The 20,653-nt window shown below is 58.4% G+C and overlaps 1 protein-coding gene across 5 annotated transcripts; it reads left to right on the top strand.

The window, feature by feature from the left end:
- Positions 1 to 2,991: 2,991 nt before the first annotated feature.
- On the top strand, positions 2,992 to 10,454 carry LETMD1 (LETM1 domain containing 1). 5 transcript variants are annotated; one of them, XM_066207488.1, is made up of 9 exons: positions 2,992 to 3,101; positions 3,197 to 3,375; positions 3,818 to 3,933; positions 5,023 to 5,105; positions 6,664 to 6,850; positions 7,813 to 7,914; positions 8,322 to 8,474; positions 8,700 to 8,796; positions 9,242 to 10,454. In XM_066207488.1, exons 1-9 carry the CDS (start codon positions 2,992 to 2,994, stop codon positions 9,337 to 9,339), a joined length of 1,125 nt encoding a protein of 374 aa, XP_066063585.1. In that variant the 3' UTR covers positions 9,340 to 10,454. The 5 variants fall into 5 exon arrangements, with proteins under 5 accessions (XP_066063585.1, XP_066063586.1, XP_066063587.1 ...); XM_066207489.1 differs by having other exon boundaries at positions 9,187 to 9,332; XM_066207490.1 differs by lacking the exon at positions 8,700 to 8,796 and having other exon boundaries at positions 9,187 to 10,454.
- The last annotated feature ends 10,199 nt before the right edge of the window (positions 10,455 to 20,653 follow it).

The raw sequence follows: 20,653 nt of genomic DNA, 5'->3' as shown, positions 1-20,653 counted from the left end.
GCACAGGCTGGGGTTGTTGGGGTGTCTGTGCAGGGCAGGATATTCCAGCCCAGGATATTCCATGACTCTGAGATCTCCACTCAGCCTGCTGCCACTCCAAGCCTTTCCCAGCAGCATCTCGTTCCACTCCAAACCCGGGAGCTCTGGAAACTCTGCCGGGACCTTCCCTGCCCTGGCACCGCTTTTCATGCCCAAACTCCCAATCTCTCCCCGAGCTTCCCGATTTCTGCTGCAGGCAGTGGCTGCAGGTGCCGCGTGGTATTGGTTTGGTTTGTTACTGGTTTTTCCAGAGAGAAACGCTGCTCCCTCACTGCACTCCTCCTCCTCTGTGCATTCCCTTGGGATAACTTTTTCAACCACCCCCTTTAGTGAGAACCAAACCCGGGGGTTTAACTGGGAATGGGATGCAGCACCGGGCAGGAGCAGCCTGGCATTACTAATGGTGTTGCTAAAAGTCCTGGGAAAACGAGGAGAAATCCAGGAGTTGGGGAACTCCACCACCCTCGAAAAATAGGAATAACCCAACGGGTGGCCTCACTCCCCACCTGAGCCCACAGGCAGCCTGGAGCTGGGAAACTGCCCCAATTCCCCAAATCCCAGGTGTTTTGGGCTGCGGGCAATGCCAGCTCCCGGCGGGGTCGGGTACTCACCCAGCTCACAGCCAGGGACGGGTTGGGTGGGCATGGCTCCTGCAGCACCCCCGGGATCCTGGGGCAGCGTCCCGCTCCCTCCCGAGGGCTGAGCCCTCCTTATTTAAGGGGTGTCCCCTCCGTCCCTCCCTCCGCCCCGAGCAGAGTTCCCGAGGAAGCTCCGAGGCACCTCAAAGGCTGCGGCGTTTCCCAATCGTTAATTAAGTGGTCATTAATCTGTCTTTGATGTGGCTGATGGAGCTCGGGCGGCTCTGCCATTCCCGGACTCTGCTCGGGCAGCCCCGGGACGTGCGGCGGGGATCGTCCCGGGTCATCGATCCGCCCTTATCGCTTATCCCGGGGGCGGCGATAACCCCCTCCCCAGCGGGCTGCCGACAAATAAACAGCTGAGTGAGCAACACCTGGGCACAGGTGAGGAGGGCGCCGGGCTGCGTGAGCGATGCCACGTCCCGCGGGGAGGGAAAAGCGTTCCCGAGGGTCCCCAGGGCACGGAGGGGCTGCCTGAGATCTGGGAAGTGGCGCCAGGTTTGGGGAATTCCCCAGGAGCCGGGAGGTGTTCCCGGACACAGCTCAGGGCGAGGGCTGCGGGTGTTTCCCGAAAATCCTTGGACAATGTTTGTTCCGGCACCTGGAATGAGGAAAATAAACACGACCTACGTAGGGAGGGCCTCGGGGATGGCTGCGGGCACAAGCGCTGCGGCTGCGCGGGGAGGGAAGGGGGGACCGAGCGGGGACAGACAGAGGGACAGAGCGGGGGACAGAGCGGGGGACAGAGCGAGGGACCGAGCGGGGGACAGACAGAGGGACAGAGCGGGGGACAGAGCGAGGGACAGAGCGGGGGACAGACAGGGGGACAGACAGAGGGACAGAGCGGGGGACAGACAGGGGGACAGACAGAGGGACAGAGCGGGGGACAGAGCGAGGGACAGAGCGAGGGACAGAGCGGGGGACAGACAGAGGGACAGAGCGGGGGACAGAGCGGGGGACAGAGCGGGGGACAGAGCGAGGGACCGAGCGGGGGACAGACAGGGGGACAGAGCGGGGGACAGACAGAGGGACAGAGCGGGGGAGAGACAGAGGGACAGAGCGGGGGACAGACAGGGGGACAGAGCGAGGGACAGAGCAGGGGAGAGAGCGGGGGACAGAGCGGGGGACAGACAGAGGGACAGAGCGGGGGAGAGACAGAGGGACAGACAGGGGGACAGAGCGAGGGACAGAGCAGGGGACAGAGCGGGGGACAGAGCAGGGGACAGACAGAGGGACAGAGCGGGGGACAGAGCAGGGGACAGACAGGGGGACAGCGGGGGACAGAGCGGGGGACAGACAGAGGGACAGACAGGGGGACAGAGCGGGGGACAGACAGAGGGACAGACAGAGGGACAGAGCGGGGGACAGAGCGGGGGACAGACCGAAGGACAGACGGAGGGTCCCGCCCGCTGCCGCTGCCCCGGGAGGTGCAGGCCGGACGGGAAGCGCCGGGATGGGGCTCGGGGGTCCCGGTCCCTCCGCCGGCGTGTTTGGCCTCTCGCAGGGCCGGGGACAGCGCGGGGGCAGCGGCAGCTCCTGCACGGGCCCCGCAAAGGGCCGCGAAAGGGATTGAACCCCGGGGAGGGTCCCGGACAGAGCCGGGATTCCCGGGATGGACAGCCGGGACAGAGCCGGGATTCCCGGGATGGACAGAGGGGACAGAGCCGGGATTCCCGGGATGGACAGCCGGGACAGGGCCGAGATTCCCGGGATGGACAGCCGGGACAGAGCCGGGATTCCCGGGATGGACAGCCGGGACAGAGCCGTGATTCCCGGGATGGACAGCCGGGACAGGGCCGGGATTCCCGGGATGGACAGCCGGGACAGAGCCGGGATTCCCGGGATGGACAGCCGGGACAGAGCCGTGATTCCCGGGATGGACAGCCAGGGACAGGGCCGGGATTCCCGGGATGGACAGCCGGGACAGGGCCGAGATTCCCGGGATGGACAGAGGGGACAGAGCCAGGATTCCCGGGATGGACAGCCGGGACAGAGCCGGGATTCCCGGGATGGACAGCCGGGACAGGGCCGGGATTCCCGGGATGGACAGCGGGGACAGGGCCGGGATTCCCGGGATGGACAGCCGGGACAGGGCCGCGATTCCCGGGATGGACAGCCGGGACAGGGCCGGGATTCCCGGGATGAACGCGGGGCCGTGCCCGGTTGTGGTGGTGCGGAGGGTCCGGTTCCGCCGGGGGGAACGGAAAGAAGCGGGCTCAGGCAGGACCCGGAGCCTCCCAGCACGGGCACTTCCGGCGCGGCAGCCAATCAGCGCTCAGAGCCCCACGTGATGGCCGCCCCGTGACCCGCCAAGATGGCGCTGTCCAGGGCGGCGGCCCGTGGGGGGCTCTGGCGCCTCGGCCCCTCTGCTCTGAGCGCCCCCCGCCACCGCCTGCAGCCGCAACTCGCTCTGGGCTTGTCCAGGTGAGCGGAGACCCCCGCGGGGGGCAGCCGTGGCCCGCGGTACCGGCCGGGACGTGCCCCCCTCGGGAGCTGACGCGGGCTGTGTGGGGCCGCAGGTCCCCGGTGTGTTCGCAGCTCCGCAGGTTCCCGGCGCGTTCCCTCTCCTCCCGCGCCGCCTCCCGCGCCCTCGTGGCCGCCGTGGTTGCCGCGGCGCGGTGGGTAAACAGCCGGTACGAGCGGTACCTGCAGAGGAGCTTCCCCCGGTTCTACGTCCTGCACAGCACCTTCAAAACGGGTGAGGGGATTAAAAAATGGGTCTGGGAGAGGGCGGGGGGCTCCAAAATGGGGTGTCCCGGGAGGTGGGGGCTGAGGGGGGAGCCCAAACAACAGCTGGGGGCCAAAATTGGTCCTAAAAGAAGTTCTAAAAGGGGGATCCCAAACGGGGGGGGCAAAATTGGTCCCAAATGGGGGGGGAGGGGGGGGGAGAGGTCCCAAAACATGTCCTATAAGGGGTCCCAAAAATTGGTCCCAAAAGAGGTTCTAAAAGGGGTCCCAAATGGGTCCCAAAGGGGGGGTCCCGACCGGGGGGGTCCCCACATGGTCCCCACCCTGGAGTCCCAGCAGTGGCTGTCCAAAGGAAGACACATTTTGGAACAGGAGCAGTGGCTGCACCCCCTCCCCCCTGCCCGCCCGGGGTGGAATCCCCCCCTGAGGGGAAGCTCCGTCCCTCCCCGCAGGGATCCAGGCGCTCTTCCTGGAGGTGAAGGAGATCCTGAGGATCAAATCCAAGATGTCCCAGCAGAGGCTGAGCTCGCAGCAGCTCCCGTACCGCGAGATGGAGCGGCTGCGCCAGGTGTGTGCCGGGGGCTGCCCGCCCTGCCCCCCGCAGCCCTGCGGGTGCTCCCTGCCCCTGGAACAGCGCTGGCATTCCTCTGGGAATTCCTGGGGTTCCTCTCTGAATTCCTGGAATCCCCCTTGGAGTTCTGGAGGCTGAGGATTTGGGGGGGGGGGGTTTGGTATGTATTTGAATACACAGGAGGTCAGAGGGAGGATTTGGGGTGTTGTCTGAGTCCTTCACCTTCTTCTTCTTCACCTTCCTCTTCGTGGCTTTGGGTGGTGCGATGGTTTTGGCCTCTTTTTTCCCTTGCCAAGAGGCGGAGTTCAGAGTTGGATTGTTTATTGTATCTTCTCTATTCACGGTCTTTACGGGCTCACAGTCCACGAGCTCCAACCAGCAAGCTAAAGAAATGAGGTGCATTTGTTCTTTCCTAGGAAGCCCGAGGTAAAATCACGTCTTTCTAATTCTTCCCGAGGTTATTGAAACGATAATCAGCCAATAACGAGGTGACTCCTCAATTATTTACATTTCTGGCCCAGTAATGACCACCCAAAGCTCACAGTTTTCTCACCCAGTTACAGACAAACCGCCCAAACCCGTGAAGAAGGACAAAGACAACCCCCCAAATCCTCTTGTCTTGCCTCACGTTAAAGTCTGAAATGGAAGTTTCTAGCATTCCAACAGGTGGTTTTCTGTAATTGGGTGAGAAATGTCCTCATTGCAGGCCTTGGGTGGTCACTGTTGGGTCAGAAATGTAAATAATTGAGGAGTCACCTCGTTATTGGCTGATTATCGTTTCAATAACCTCGGGAAAAGTTAGACATGATTTCACCTTGATTTTCTGACTTGCTGGTCAGAGCTCACGGATTGGGAGTCCGTCAATAGATAAATAATAAACCGTAATAATAAACAGCCGAGTCCGGCCACAAAGTGCGGCTGCCGTGTGTTAGCGCCGATGCTGGCAGGGAGAAAGCAGCCAGGAGGATGAAATCCCCGCCCAGGAGCGGGGCTGGGGGCTGCGGGCAGCTCGGGGCCGGGCAGTTCTCGGGGATTTCGGGCGCTTCGGTGTCCGGCGGTGACTCTGTGGCCTCCCGCTGGAGGCAGTTCCGCAGGGACGTGCTCAAGGCCATTCCCATCGGGATCATCGCCATCCCGCCCTTCGCCAATTTCCTGGTCATTATCCTCATGTGAGTATCCCCGGCCCTGGAGTCCCTGATCCCCGGGGTTTGTGCACGTGGGATTCCCAGCTCCTGAGAAATAACGGGATCAATGAAAATAAATTGAAATTTTTTAGTTAAAAATCACTTGAATTTTCTTTTTTAAAAATTATAATAATTAATTATGAAAAAAATAATAATGTTTAAGGCAATAATAAAACGGTGACGATAAAATGTTAGTGCACAGCAACAATGATAAAATAGTAAAGAATAGTAATAAAATAGTAAAAAATAATAGTAAAAAATAAGAAAAAATAGAAAATTTTTAAAATAAAATCATAAATGATAAGAAAACCATAAAAATAAGAATAAAATAGTAAAAATAACAGTAAAATAGTAAAAATAAGAATAAAATAAATATAATAAAATCATAAATAATAATAAAATCATAAAGATAAGAATGGAATAGTAAAAAATAAGAATAAAATAGGAAAAAAAGAATAAAATAGAAAAAATATAATAAAATCATAAATAATAAGTATAAATTCATAAAAATAAGAATAGAATAGTAAAAAATAAGAATAAAATCATAAATAATAAGAATAGAATCATAAAAACAAGAATAAAATAGTAAAAAAATAAGAATAAAATAGTAAAAAAAGTAAGAATATAATCATAAAAATGATAATAAAATAAGCAAGAAGAGTAATAAAATTTAAACTCGTGGGATTTTGGCAGTTCTGCTGGCCAGCCCGCCCTCTCCCCCTGCCCTCAGTTCATGTCCTTCCCTGTCGCCTCAGCTCACAGGGGAGCTGGGCAGTGTGGATGTGCTGAGGGGCAGGTCCCCACAGAGGGCCCGGGCGTGGATCTGTGGGATCGAGGGGCTGAGGCCCATGGGCTGAGGATTGACCAGGGACAGAGCAGCAGGAAAGGACCCGGGCGGTGGACATGAGCCCAGGTGGGCAGGGAGGCCACAGACACCGGGCTGGTGTCAGCCCCAGCGTGGCCACTGGCACCAGGGCACGGCTGAGGCCCCAGCCGGAATCCTGGGGTCACTTTTGGGTACCCAGTGCAGGACAGGGAGGGGCTGGAGCTGGGAATGGAGCTGGGAATGGAGCTGGAGCAGCGGGAGAGGCTGAGGGATGTGAGGGGGCTCAGGAGGGACCTCGGTGGTCTCTACGACTCCCTGACAGGAGGGGCAGCCGGGTGAGGGTCAGGCTCTGCTCTCAGGTGACAGGATGAGGCAGAAAGGCTCCCAGGGGAGGTTTCGGTTGGGTTTTAGGGAGAATTCCTCCTGGAAAAGGCAGTTAGTTCTGTCTTGGCACAGGCTGCCCAGGGCAGGGGGACTCCCCATCCCTTGGGGGGTTTCACAGCCGTGTGGATGTGGCACCTGGGGACGTGACCAGGGGTGACCACAGCCTTTCCCAACCTCAGCCACCCCCTGATCCCTTTGGGACCAAACACCAAAAACTCCAGGTTAAATTGTGCCTCCCCACCCCGGGGAGCTTTCCTTGGCCTCTCCCCCCAGCCTGCATCCTGCCTGCCCTGCTCTTCCCTCCCTGGAATCCCCCCCTTTTCCTCTCCCCAGGTACTTCTTCCCCCGGCAGCTGCTGATCCGGCAGTTCTGGACCCCCAGGCAGCAGCTGGAGTTCCTGGACGCCTACGACGGCATCCGCAGGGGCTGGTACCCGGCCGTGCTGCGGAGCCTGGCGCTGGCAGCCGCGGCCCTGCCCGAGCCCCAGCCCCGGCAGCTGCTGCAGCAGCTCTGTGCACAGGTCTGTGTGCCCCCCAGCAGCCTGCCTGGGGCTCTGCGAGGTGTCTGTCACCTGTCGGGGGCTCTGCGAGGTGTCTGTCACCTGCCTGGGGCGCTGCGAGGTGTCTGTCACCTGTCGGGGGCTCTGCGAGGTGTCTGTCACCTGTCGGGGGCTCTGCGAGGTGTCTGTCACCTGCCTGGGGCGCTGCGAGGTGTCTGTCACCTGCCTGGGGCGCTGCGAGGTGTCTGTCACCTGTCGGGGGCTCTGCGAGGTGTCTGTCACCTGTCGGAGGCTCTGCGAGGTGTCTGTCACCTGTCGGGGACTCTGCGAGGTGTCTGTCACCTGTCGGAGGGTCTGCGAGGTGTCTGTCACCTGCCTGGGGCTGTGGGAGGTGTCTGTCACCTGTAAGGGGCTCTGGGAGGTGTCTGTCACCTGTTGGGGGCTCTGCGAGGTGTTTGTCACCTGTAAGGGGCTCTGCGAGGTGTTTGTCACCTGCCTGGGGGCTCTGCGAGGTGTCTGTCACCTGTCGGGGGCTCTGGGAGGTGTTTGTCACCTGTAAGGGGCTCTGGGAGGTGTCTGTCACCTGTCGGGGGCTCTGCGAGGTGTCTGTCACCTGTCGGGGGCTCTGCGAGGTGTCTGTCACCTGTTGGGGGCTCTGGGAGGTGTTTGTCACCTGTAAGGGGCTCTGCGAGGTGTCTGTCACCTGTCGGGGGCTCTGGGAGGTGTTTGTCACCTGTAAGGGGCTCTGGGAGGTGTCTGTCACCTGTTGGGGGCTCTGCGAGGTGTCTGTCACTTGCCTGGGGCTGTGGGAGGTGTCTGTCACCTGTAAGGGGCTCTGCGAGGTGTCTGTCACCTGCCTGTGGCTCTGCGAGGTATCTGTCACCTGTCAGGGGGCTGGGGGAGGTGTTTGTCACCTGTCAGGGGCTCTGGGAGGTGTTTGTCACCTGTCAGACGTGTCACCTGTGCTCCTGGGGCTCTTGCAGGTGCAGGGAGGCGCCCGGCCCCACCTGGCCCAGCTCTTGGCTGTGAGGGGTTTGTTCTCTGGGTCTCTGCTGGCGCTGAACAGGCTGCAGGTGGATCATGTGGTGAGTTGAGCTCAGTCCAGGTGCTCACCCCGCTCAGGTGTGCCCCAGAGCCACTCCAGGTGCAGGTGAAAAGCTGCAGAGACGCCCTGGGGTCCTGAGTTCAGCCCCACGCTGCGGCAGCAGGTGAAGGGGGCTCAGGTGAGGCCCCACCTGCAGCGCTGCTGCCTCCACCTGTGGGGCCTCCAGCATTAGAGGGACGTGGAGCTGCCGGGAATGAATCCAGAGGAGGATCTGGGGAAGGAATTCCTCCCTGTGCAGGTGGGAAGGCACTGGGAGGGATTCCCCCATCCCTGGGACTGTTCAAGGCCACCTTGGAGCCACGTGGGCAGGTGGGGGAGTGCCTCGATGTGTCCCAGCCCTGCTTTAGGAGGGGGCTGGACCTGTCACAGGTGCTCCTTCCTCCACAGAGAGCCCTGAGCCAGGTGCTGTTCCTGACTCCACACCTGCCAGCCTTTTTCCTGCGGCACCGCCTGCGGAGCCACGTCCTGGAGATCCGGCACCTGGACCGTGCCCTGCTGCTCCTGGGCCCGGGGCAGCTCTCTGAGGAGGAGCTCCGAGCGGTGAGGACACCTCAGCACACCTGGCCCGGCCTCGTGGCACCTCGGGTGTCACCAGGCGTGGCCTTGGGGCACGGGCTTGATCTCTCCTGGGGAAGGTTTTCCGCGCTGGGATCTCACCTGGGGTGGGGAAGAGTTCCTCCCTTGTCTTCCCCTTCCTCCAGGGGAGTCCTGGTGTGAGGCTGGAGTGCTGTGTGTCCCTCCCTGACTGTGTCCGTGTGTCCCCAGGCCTGTTACCTGCGTGGGCTGAACTCCACTCACCTGGGCCGCGCCGAGTGCCGAGCGTGGCTGGAGCAGTGGCTCAGGCTCTCCTGTGAGCTCCAAGGTGCTTCACCCAAAAGCCTTCTCTGGGCACTCCGGGGGGATTTGGGGCTGATGGGGGAGAACTCTGTCCCCACCTGGGCTTACCCCCCACACCTGTGCTCAGGTGTCGCTACCCTGCAGCCCCGAAGGAAGGGAAACAGGAGTGGGATGGGAATGTGGGACCAGGAGCCCGGTGCTCCCCCCGTGCCCATCCCAGTGTTCCCAATCTGCCAAATTCCTGTCCCAGTGCTGCCCAGAGCCCCCCTGTGCCCACCCCAGCACCCCAGTGTCCCCCAGTGCCCACCCCAATGTCCCCTAGTGCCTCTCCCAGTCTCCCCAGTGTCCCCCAGTGTCTCTCCCAGTCTCCCCAGTGCCCCCCAGTGTCTCTTACCCTGCTCCTGTGCTCTTGCAGCCTCGGAAGCCTCTCTGCTGGCCCACAGCATGGTGCTGCTGTCCCTCAACTACAGGCGGCCCCCGGAGTGACAGCCCCGTGTCCCTGAGCCCGGCCTGGAGCCCTGGCGGATCGTGGGGCGGCAGCTGCGTGTCCCTCGCCTCAGCCTGGTGATTCCCAGCCTGGTGCTGCCAAAATTCCGGCCTTTGGCTGAGCTCTTCCCTTCCCTTGGAGCCCGCAGAGCGTGAGGAGAGGTGGCTTCTGTTGTTCCAGTAACTAACTGCGCCTCGTTAATTATGGGAGAGAGCCCGCCGGCCGCCAGACCTGAGGGTGATCCTGTGGGACCTGCTGGATGCTTCCCGTGGGATTTGGTGGGATTTGGTGGCCGTGACTCCTTGCCTGGAGGGTTTTCCTCTGCTTCTTTTCTCGGTCTAAAATGTCACGGGCCGCCCCAAGTGCTTGAGAAGCGCTCTGGGATTTCCCCCCCAGATCCCTGTGGGATTTTCCTGAGAGCCTTGTGGGGTTCTGGGTTTGGAGAGGGTCAGGCCTGGGGGTGTCACTGCTCACTCCGAGGGTGGGAAGCATCAAAGGGGGGGTCCCCGGAGTGCAGCCCCCAAATTCAGCCTTGTTGAAGCCCCTTACACCTTTCCCCCCCCCCTCCCCGCCCTGGATTTCCCGCTCCGAGGACTTTGGGGGTTAAACCCCACCCTGCACAAAGAATTCCTGCTGGCAAACTGAATTTTACCCCAGATCCGTTGGTTTATTAAAGCCCAAAGGAACTGGTGGCTCTGGTGTCTTTGGGGGGCCCCCCTTGGTGGCTCTGTGTGCCCCCACCAGGGGACACAGGGACACCTGGAACGTTCCCCCACCTTTTGAAGCATGTTTGGGGTGTAGAGGGGCAGGAGGCATCCCCTTCCTCACCACTCCCTGCTGGTTTTTGTGGATTTCAGAGCTCCCCCCCACAGAATTCACTGCTGGGGGGGTGTTTAACCCCTTTTCAGCCACAACTCACATCTAAGTGCCGTTTGTTTTGTTTTTTCCACTTACCTGTTCCCCTGAAATACAGTGTTGTTCAGGAAGAGGAGTGGGCGGGGCTGGAAAAACAAAAATTATAATATCGAGGAGAAGCTTTGGCTTCACAAAATTTGGGAAAATCAAGATGAAAACCGCAGTGGGAGCTCGGAGGGATTTAAGGGGACGTCTGGATTTTGGGGGGCAGGGGGACTCGGAGCATCAGGATGTGGTGGAAGTGTGGATTGAGTCCAATTAAAATGATATTAAAATGCAAAGATGCCTTTGGGTTGCTGCAGTAACACTGAAGTGTGGGTGAAAGTGGTTAAATTCTGGCAGTTGTCTTTTGGGGAAGGACTGTCACCCCTGAGCCCCTCGTCACCTCAGCCTGTGTCACCCCTCAGCCCTTTTGTCACCCCCCAGCCCCATGTCCCCCCTCAGCCCGTGTCACCACCCCCTGGGGCCACGCCGGCGGCGGTGGCGGCTGCGGGCAGGTGTCCTCCTGGTCGCCGCCGGTGCCGCCAGCGGGGCCGTGCTGTCCCCGCGGCCCGGGGCCGATGTCCCCGGGGTGGCGGCGGCCCGGCCGGGCCGTGTCCCCACGGGCGCTGTCCACGGGCGGGACGTGGCCGTGACCGCGGGCGGGCGGCCGCTGCCGCTCCGCGGGGCCACCCCGCTCCGGTGGCAGGTGCGGCGGCCCGGGGACCCCCCTGGGCTCGTCCCTTCCTTGTCCCCGCCGCCTGCGTGGCCGAGGAGGAGCCGGGGAGCAGCGGGAGGCAGAGGCCGGGGAGCCCCACGGGTGAGCGGGGCGGGGGGCGCTGCGAGAACGGAGCTGTGGGGCTGAGAGGGGCGGGGAGTTCAGGGTGGGGGGCTGGGCTGGGCTGGGGGACTTTGGGGATGGGGGACTTTGGGGGCTCCTTTGGGGGCCCAGGGCTCGGAGGAGCCCGTGAGGGACGCCAAGGGCGGGAGTGTCACTGGGGACACACTGGGGACACGCTGGGAGCACTGGGGACACACTGGGGACACACTGAGAGCACTGGGGACAAACTGGGAACACACTGGGGACACACTGAGAGCACTGGGGACACACTGGGAGCACTGGGGACACACTGGGGTCACACTGGGGGCACACTGGGGACACACTTAGAGCACTGGGGACACACTGGGGACACACTGGGAGCACACTGGGGTCACACTGGGGGCACACTGGGGACACACTGGGAGCACTGGGGACACACTGGGGACACTGGGAGCACACTGGGGACACACTGGGAGCACTGGGGACACACTGAGGGCACACTGGGGACACACTGGGGACACACTGGGAGCACTGGGGACACACTGGGGACAATCTGGGGTCACACTGGGGACACTGGGAGCACTGGGGACACACTGAGGGCACACTGGGGACACACTGGGAGCACTGGGGACACACTGGGGTCAAACTGGGGACACATTGGGAGCGCTGAGGGCACTGGGGGCACTGGGAGCACTGGAGCTGCGCCCCGGGGTTGGGGCTGGGGGTGTCTGTGCTCCCCACCTGCTGCACAGAGGATTATTTGGGGTGGGGGTGGGGGATGCACTTCCCTTTCCCCCAGGCCTGGGGGTGCCCCAGAGCTGCTCACGGGGGGTCCCGTGTGTGCCCCCCCCTCAGGTGCCGGTGGCCTCAGCAGGGGGGCATTGAGGGGGTCAGGAGGGGCCTGGGGGGGGCAGGGGGCGCTGGGAGATATGGGGTGGGGGCACTGGGGGGGGCTGGGCACAGCGGGGACAGGGGGGCACTGCCCGTGTCCCCCCATCCCGTTCAGGTCCTGTCCCCCCCCCCGTACCCGCAGGGGCCCCCCTGCAGGTTTTGGGGTCCTGGGAGCGGCACCGGGACCCCGAGAGCGGCAGCAGCTCCTGGAAACGCCCCCGGGGGCACCGGGGGGACACGGCGGGGGGGGGGGGGGGTCCCCGAAAACAGGTGGGCACCGGAGCTGGGGGTGCCCGGGGGGGTGGGCACGGGGGGCCAGGCTGCCCCCAGTGAGGTCTGCACCCCCAGCCCAGATCCAGCCTCGTGTCTCCCTTGCCCCCCCCGTTCCCCCTCTCGTCCCCCACTCCTCGACCCCCCCCAATTTACCCCCCCCCAGTATGTTCTGTCCCCATCCTGACTGCGGGGCGACCTGGGGGTGGACAATGGGGGGTATCGGGGGGGTCTCCCACACTGTCCCCCCCCCAGCACCGCCCCGAGCCACCCCCCCGTCAGTGGAGGTGCTGAGGCGGCCGGGGGGGACACAGGGGGCTCGAGGGGTCGGCGCTGACCCCTCCCATGGGTGGTGGACAGGAGCGGGGTCACCCAGGAGGGCTCAGGTGGGGGGAGCCGGCGGGGCTGGCCGTGGGTTTTTGGGGTCCCTGTGGGTCCGGGCTGTGCCTGGCTGGGGTCTCCGGGGGGTTTTGGGGTCCCTGTGGGTGTGGGGGGCACAGGGGGTGACTCTGGGAGTGGGCAGCATGGCAGGCAGCAGGGGGAGAGGGCTGTGAGGGAGTCTGGGGTGCTGCGGAGGGATTGGGGGGATTGTGGAGGAGTTTGAGGTGCTGTGGAGGGTTTGGGTGGATTGTGGAAGCGGAGGCGACAGCCACCCCTGCCACCCGGTGCCCCACAGTGCCTGGGCTGCAGCTCCCCAGGAGCACAGTGGGGTTTGGGGGGGCTTTGCTGGGGGGCCCCCGACTGCCTGGAGCTGGGAGAGGATCCTCATCCTCCAGGTGGGTGAGCTGGGACCCCAGGCTGGGGGAACGGGCTGCCCCAAACTAGGGGCTGGGGGACATGCAGGGTCCCCAAAATGGGACAGAAACTGCTCTTGGTGTCCTTCCCTGGGGGGCAGCCCAGACCCCCGTGGGTTAGGGGCACCCCCAGAGCCCCTCATTGCCCAGAAACTGGTCCCAGTGTCCTTCCCTGCCCTGTCCCCCCCCTCCACTCCTTCCTGCGTCCAGCCAGCCCCATCTGCCCCCCACTTCTCCCCGTCCCAGTTTGCCCAGCGCCCCCATCCCAGTGTCCCTGTCCTGGGGTGACACTGGCTGGGCCAGGGACCCACGGGAGCTGCTGGTCACTCCCCTCTGGTGCTGGACGGAGCAGGGAAAATTGAACAGAGGGCTCATGGGCTGAGATAAGGACCGGGAGAGATCGCCACTCTGCGAGTCATTATTCATCCTGTTTGAAATCGGGATGAATAATGAATAATTAATGAATGAATACTGACTAATGACTCTCTTTCCTCTGCTCAGTTCCAGAGCCCAGCTGAGGATTCCTGCTTTGGGCTGTCTGTCCTGGAACGCTGGGTCAGAACAAAGCCCCACCTGTGCCCCGGGTGGTGGCACATCTCAGGGATCAGGAGAAAAAAAACTTCTTCACCACATACAACGCGCTCGCAAGGCAGTTCTTAGCTGCTGAATTATTTTAATCTATCTCTTAAAAATTTGTAATAAAATGAAAAAAATAAAAGGCGAAGTGGACAAGTTTCTGTGGAGTTAACATCACTCCCCAAGTTAAAAACAGAACAGAAAGCGGCAAAAAGAAACTTTGTTCATAAAGCCATCTATACCCCCTCCCCCCAGAGGAGGGAAAATCATTAAATGCAGATTGAATCAAAGAAGCGTGATTACACCAATTGATCTGATTTTTGTGCAGCCCGCCTTGGAGGCAGCCAGAACTCCCTCAGCCGACACTTTGGTGAGCTGCGGTTTTGCCCGATGTTTTCAACTTTGCAGCCGGGAATGAAAAAACTCCTTAGCGCCCAGGGGTTCCTGTGTCCTCTTGAGCCTGGCACAAATAAAGAAGTTGTGCTCGGAAGGGGAAGATCAGCGCAATCCTTGTGTCCGGACCCGATCGATTTGAGAGCGGGGACGTTTTCAGCTTGGGCGCGCACGTTCAGAGAGATTTACTTCCTTTGCAAATGCGCAGCGGCATCGTGTGGTTGTTTCAGGCCAGCTGCACGCACCCGCTCGGTTTTGCTCTCCCGCTGGACGCAGCTCCGACATCTCCATCTGGAAACCACAGAGGAGACCAGGGCTGCTAGTTCCACGTTCGCTTTGAGGGATACCAACAACACCCTGAGCACCGGGGCTAAGAGCTTTCCCCTTTCCTTTCCTTTCCTTTCCTTTCCTTTCCTTTCCTTTCCTTTCCTTTCCTTTCCTTTCCTTTCCTTTCCTTTCCTTTCCTTCCCTTCCCTTCCCTTCCCTTCCCTTCCCTTCCCTTCCCTTCCCTTCCCTTCCCTTCCCTTCCCTTCCCTTCCCTTCCCTTCCCTTCCCTTCCCTTCCCTTCCCTTCCCTTCCCTTCCCTTCCCTTCCCTTCCCTTCCCCTTCCCTTCCCTTCCCTTCCCTTCCCTTTCCTTTCCTTTCCTTTCCTTTCCTTTCCTTTCCTTTCCTTTCCTTTCCTTTCCTTTCCTTTCCTTTCCTTTCCTTTCCTTTCCTTTCCTTTCCTTTCCTTTCCTTTCCTTTCCTTTCCTTTCCTTTCCTTTCCTTCTCTCTCTCTCTACATTTCACATCTTCATTCTACATCCCAGCTCTTCTTTCTTTCTCTACATCCTTTCTTTCGGTCCTGCAGAGCTCCCGAACCCAAATGAGGTGCATCAAGGGTAAATACCGATCACAAAAGGCGCCCCCTCTGCCAGCTGCTGCTGTCCCCAAATGTGAAAAGCACCGCCTCCCCCGGAGTCCTGCACTTCCCCGCTCAGCCGCGTGTGCCATCCCCGTCTTTCACTCTCGCCGAGCCCAGCCTCAAAACTTACTGTGTCAATTGCTCCCGTCCCAAAGGTCCGAGGACCAGAAGGAAGCGCCGGGTTTCCCTTTCCCCTTGCGGCTCGGGAAGCGCAGCACGTACAGGTCTGTGCGCTCACTTCTGGCTACGCTCAGCCCCTTTTCAGTCCACCGGAGCGCAGTTACAGAGCAGAGAACGTTCCTCAGCCGGTCCCACGGAAAAGGAGAAAGAGGCCGTGCTGGAATTCCTTTTCCTTTTGCAGCCCATAAACCGCCCAGCCGGCAACGAGACGATCCGTGCTCCCTCCAAGCCAGAGGCACGATCACGTCCGTTCTGCCTCCAGGAGCCAGGATCCACAAAGGAGCCCCCGCACCCAGGGCTGCCACAGGAATGGGGCCGGAAAATCGCCTGGGTTTACCTGGGCACGGTCAGCGCCCGTCACAACAACCACACGATGCCGCTGCGCATTTGCAGAGGGAGCAAACACACCTCGCTCCTCTCGGAACCACCCAAGCGGGAAAACGTCCCCGCTCCCAAATCCATCGGGTCCGGACACAAAGATTGTGCTCATCTTCCCCTTCCGAGCACAACCTCTCATTTGCGCCACGCTCAGGAGGACACAGGAACCCCTGGGCGCTAATGAGCTTTTTTCATTCCCGCCCAGTCCGGCTACAAAGTTGAAAACATCGGGCAAAACCGCAGCTCACCAATGTCCCGGAGGACACGAAAAGGCGGACGCTCACCCGTCAGCTTGAGAGCGAGAAAAGAACTTTATTTTGGGAATCTCAACTTATATAGGGTTTGGGGTTTGGTCAAGGATTGGGGGACGAGAGGAACATCCCTCTGACCCCAGCGGTCCAACCAGCCAGAGAGGAATGTGAAATCAATCTACTTTATGTTACAATGCGTGAGAGCTCTCCGGTTCAAGAATGAAAACCATCAGAAGGCTGAAAAAATCAGGGCGACGCACACCAAAGTGTCAGCTGAGACAGCTGCTGCCGCCTCCAAGCTGGAGCACGCACGGCAAAGGAGAGGCAAGAGATGGTTTGGAATGGCAAGGAAATGCAAAGTCGGGAAGGGAAAGGCAAGAAAGAGAATCGCAGGAGGAGCGGGCGAGGCAAGGTAAAGCCAGGGAAAGAGGGGCAGGGAAGCCAAGGGTGAGAAAGGCGAGGCAAGGGAGTCGAAGGAAGAACAAGGAGGGGAAGATAAAACCGGGATGGGGGGTTTGGAAAGGCCGGGCTGGCCAAAGGAGGAGCAGGCAAAGCGAGGCCAGGGACGGGAGCAGTAGGTGGGGCAGGATGGGGGAAGGATGGGAAAGGCAATGGAGGGCTGGGCAGGGCAAAGGAGGGCACGAGGTGGGTTTGCCAAGCAAGGCAGGTACCAGGTGAGCAAGGCAAGGACAGTTCCAGGGAGAGCAGGCAGGGCAGGGCAAGGCCGGGAAAAGGCAGCAGGGAAATCAAGGTGGGTGAGCAAGGGGATGGAAAGGAGATGCAGAAGGGTTGGTAAGGCAATGGCAGGTGAGAGCAGGCAAGACTGAGGAGGGACAAGCAAGGCGCAGCGAGGTTTTCCCATTGCCTTGCCTCGTGGGAACTGACAGTGACTGGAACACGGATTTTTAGGCTCCAGGCAGTGACTTGAAGCCTGTGGGAAAGCCAAGTCCAGAACTGCCTCAGTTTGGCCTGAGAAATCATGAGGAAGAACCCAAAACAATCCTGGTAGGCACCGTCCTCCTGACACCTGGTGTTTTTCTAACTCGTTGTTTACTTGTTAGAAGACGGTCGGGAGTTGTTGCTCTAAATGACCAATCCTATTGATTGTACCAAAACTCCTGTGTCAAAGGGTCTGTCTCTCAATAAACTGGTGCTGTAAGCCCTGGAAGCAACTGGAGTTTATGTATCGTTGTCTGAGCCGCCCCGAATCGGAATGATATTGCCTTGCCCTTTTGACCCCTTCCCTGCCTTTCTCTGCCCTCCATGTCCATCCCCTGCCTCGCCTTGCCTTCTCCAACCTTGTGTTGCCTTCCTGACCCCTCCACGTCCTTCCCTTGCTCTTCCTACCCCTCCTTTGTCTTGCATTGCCGTTCTCACCCATCCCTCACCTTGACTTCCCCTTCTTTCCCCTGGACTTCCCTTCCCTTGCCTGATCCTCTTTTGATCCTCACTGCCTTGCCTGCCCCTCTGTCGTGTTCCCTTGCCTTTCTTACCTGACATTTTAATACCTGGACATCCTTTCCTCTGCCTTCCTGAGCCCTTTGTGTCCTTCCCACCGCTCCATTGCCTTCCTTGCCCTGCTCCCCCATCCTCCTCCTCAAGCTCCCTGCCTCTTTTCTCCTGGCTTTTTTTTCTCCTTGCCTGTTTTCCCTATGAGTGTGATGTCCTTACCTATCCTTCCCTTGATTTGCCCTGCCTCTCCTACCCCATCCCAAATATTCTTGCCATTCCTGGCCATCCCCTCCTGTGAGGTTTTTATCTTCTTCTCTTCTTCGTGTGGGAGCCAGGGTTAATGCACGGGAATCACAGTTTCATGTTCGGACTCGGTGTTTATTAATTCTCATCTGTTTACAGCCTCACAAGCCTTGAGCTCTGACTAACAAGTTAGAAAACAAAGGTGAAATGCAGCATCTCTGACTCTTTCCAAGGTTATTCAAGCTCCTATCACCCAATAACGAGGTGACACCTACATAATTTATATTTCTGACCCAGTAATGCCCACCCAAGGCCTGCAATGCCGACCTTTTTACCCAGTTACAGAAAACCACCCAAACCCATGAAGAAGAAGGTTTGCTTGGTTTTTCGTACCGCTATATTTGCATTTTTTAATATTCCTAGTAAAGAGCTGTTATTCCTATTCCCATATCTTTGCCTGAAAGCCCCCCTTAATTGCAAAATTATAATAATTTGGAGGGAGGGGGTTTACCTTCTGAAACTTTCCAAAAAACCAAGACACATGGGCAGCAGCTGGAACTCGTGGAGAGAAGGGGGCTCCGATTTTCCCAGCATGGCTGTCCCAGGTGGAGGCAGTGAAAAAAGAGAGGGGAAAAAAATGCAGAAGAAACATCTTTCCTGGGTCCAAAACCATTAGTTACCACAACAACAGTGGCCAAGAAGGTTTTGTGAGATTGTCCAACACACCCGAGAGGAATAAAAGAGGTTTTCTGCCTCAGGCTGACTCGGCTTGGGGAACCTGCCCCAGGCAACTCTCCTGGCATCTGGGCAAGAACAAGAGAGAGAGAGCTCCGTGTGCCTGTTCCTGCCTTTTCAAGGGACTCCCCAAACCTCCCCCCTCTGCAAACCAGGGTAAAACACTCCGGCTCTGCGGAGTCCTAAAGGGACAGTGACACAAACTGCCTGGATTGGGATGGGAGAAATACGGAATACAATAGACAGGACAGGGAGCCAAAGTTGGGGATGTGTGAGGAAGGCAGTTCGAGGTGAGGGAGGGGAAGCAGGGCGAGGAAAATCGAGGTTGGGCTTAAAAGGCAAGGCAAGGAGTCACAGGAGGAGCAGGCAAGGCAAGGCAGGCCATGGCAAAGGGAGGGCCAGGCTTTCCTTCCCGTGGAAACCAGCTGTGATCTGCAGCCGGGCACTCTAAAATTATGAGTGTTTGAGGATTGCTGCCAGATGAAATCTGCCAGGACCAATGGGCCTGGCTGGCCTCGGACTCCTGGGAGCCACCTCTCAGCTGTCCCCGAGACACTGCGTTGCCAGACTTTCCTTCCTGGGGAATGAAGCCCTTTTTCACGCCCAGGTATCTCTAGTAGTCAGCGGGATTCCTAAACTGCAAATATTCGAGGGTTGCTCCCAAACAAAAGCTGCCAGGACAGAGAGGTCTGGCTGGCCTGAGACTCCCAGGGCTCACCCCTCAGCTCTTCCCAAGACACTGGGGCACCAGCCTTTGCTTCCTGTGGAAAAGACCCATCCATCGTGGGCAGGAGCCTGTGGAGGAAAATGGGATTCCACCTCCTAAAAACCGTGAACATCCGAGGATTGCTCTGAGGTGAAAGCTGCCAGGACTGAGACCTGGCTTGCCCTGTCCTCCCAGGGACCTCATCTTGAGACACTGGGCTGCTGTGCTTCCCCTCCTCTGTGAAGAAAAGTCCTTTATTGCAGCCCAGTACCCCCAGTCTGTTGGGACCCTGGCAGCTGAGAATTTTGGGCTTTCTCTTCCGAACAGGCACTGACCCTCAAGCAAGCACCACATTTGACCCGAGGCCGTGGAACAGGCTTCCAAAATTGAGTGGCAGCACTGGGATTGTGGGTGTGTGGTTTGAATAGAAGTGTGTGATATCACAGGGTGCAAAACTTGGGATTTAAGGCTTTAGACTGTAGTAATGTGTAGAAAGCAAGATGGAGGATTTAGGGTGTAGGCTAAGTTCCTCTTCTTTCACCTTCTTCTTCATGGGTTTGGGTGGTGTGTTGTAATTGGGTGAAAAAGTCAGCAATGCAGACCCTGGGTATTTGTTTCTTGGGTTAAAAGTAAAAACAATTTAGCTGTCATCTCGTAATTGGACAATTTATGCTTAAAAGACCTTGGAAAGAGTTAGAGCCAGAGCCATTTTTCACCTTGTTAGCCAGAGCTCACAACTTGTGAGACTTGTGCTATAGGTAAGAATTAATAAACACCTCAGTCCAAACACTGAAACTGCATCTCCCTTGTATTAATCCCAGCTCTAACAGAAGAAAAGAAGAAAACAGACCCACAGCAGTCAAAAGTTGGATTTTGACTGCACAAACTGGGAACAGCTGATGGTTGCTTGCAGGTGGAAGATGCCAGGACCAACAGGTCTGCCTGGCCTTGGCCTCCTGGTGATTTGGGTTAGGGGTTAGGGTTATGATTTAGGGTTCAGTGTTTGGTTAGGGTTATGGTTAGGGACTGGGCTTGCTTCTGATTTGGGCTTTTGTTTCAGCTTTGGTGTTATTGATTTGGGTTTGGATTAGGATTCAGGTTTAGGGATTTTGTTCGGATTATCCTTAGCATTGTCATTGGGGTTAGATTTTGGTTCAGACTTAGGCGGGTTTTTTTCTGGAGTAAGTTTTTTTTTTTTAGCTTTGGAGTTATGTTTTGGGATTAGGTTTCTGCTTAAAGGTTAGTGTTGGGTTAAAATCAGAGTTTTAGGGTTCGGGTATTAGTGTTAGGGGATTAGGGTCCTGTTGGTCCTGGCAGCTTTTGTCTTGGAGCAATCCTTGGACATATTGAGTTTTGGTGCTGACATTTAAATTTCAGCCATGAGCTCCTGTAGGAGAATTACTGATCTTTTCCATCTAACGAAAGCACGTAGCCCCAGTGTTTCAGGTGCAGATTAGGGGCTGCCTGTTGTGTGTAACAACCAGCAAGACCTTTCCATGCTGCCACAAACCCTGGCACCCACCTGGGCACCCGTTTCAGCACCCAGCCCTGCCTTTACATAACTGTCTCAGAGCCTCCTGGTTTTTCCAGGCGGCAGATTACAGCACATGGCTCCCAGGATGACTCCTTAAGCCCTAAATCTGCTCCCTGTCCTTCCCTGAGGTGAGGCAGAGCAGGAGGGTGGCAGGAGGTGTCACACCAGGGTGTCCCCGTGATCGCTGCGCCGCGTCTGGGATCTGGACACTCAGCATCAGGATTCTGACGTTCAGCGTTGGGATCCTCGTGTTCAGCATCAGGATCTGGACCTTCAGCACCAGGATCTTCGTATTCAGCACCAGGATTCCCAGCTTGTGCTTCCCAGCGCAGAGGGAGCAGCTGGGATCCTTCGTCTGATCCGTATTTTCATGT

Source organism: Chamaea fasciata, unplaced genomic scaffold (genome assembly GCF_029207755.1).
Source record: "Chamaea fasciata isolate MVZ Bird 193981 ecotype frontalis unplaced genomic scaffold, bChaFas1.0.hap1 SCAF_41, whole genome shotgun sequence".
Taxonomy (NCBI): domain Eukaryota; kingdom Metazoa; phylum Chordata; class Aves; order Passeriformes; family Sylviidae; genus Chamaea; species Chamaea fasciata.
This window is presented reverse-complemented; position numbering and strand designations above follow the sequence as displayed.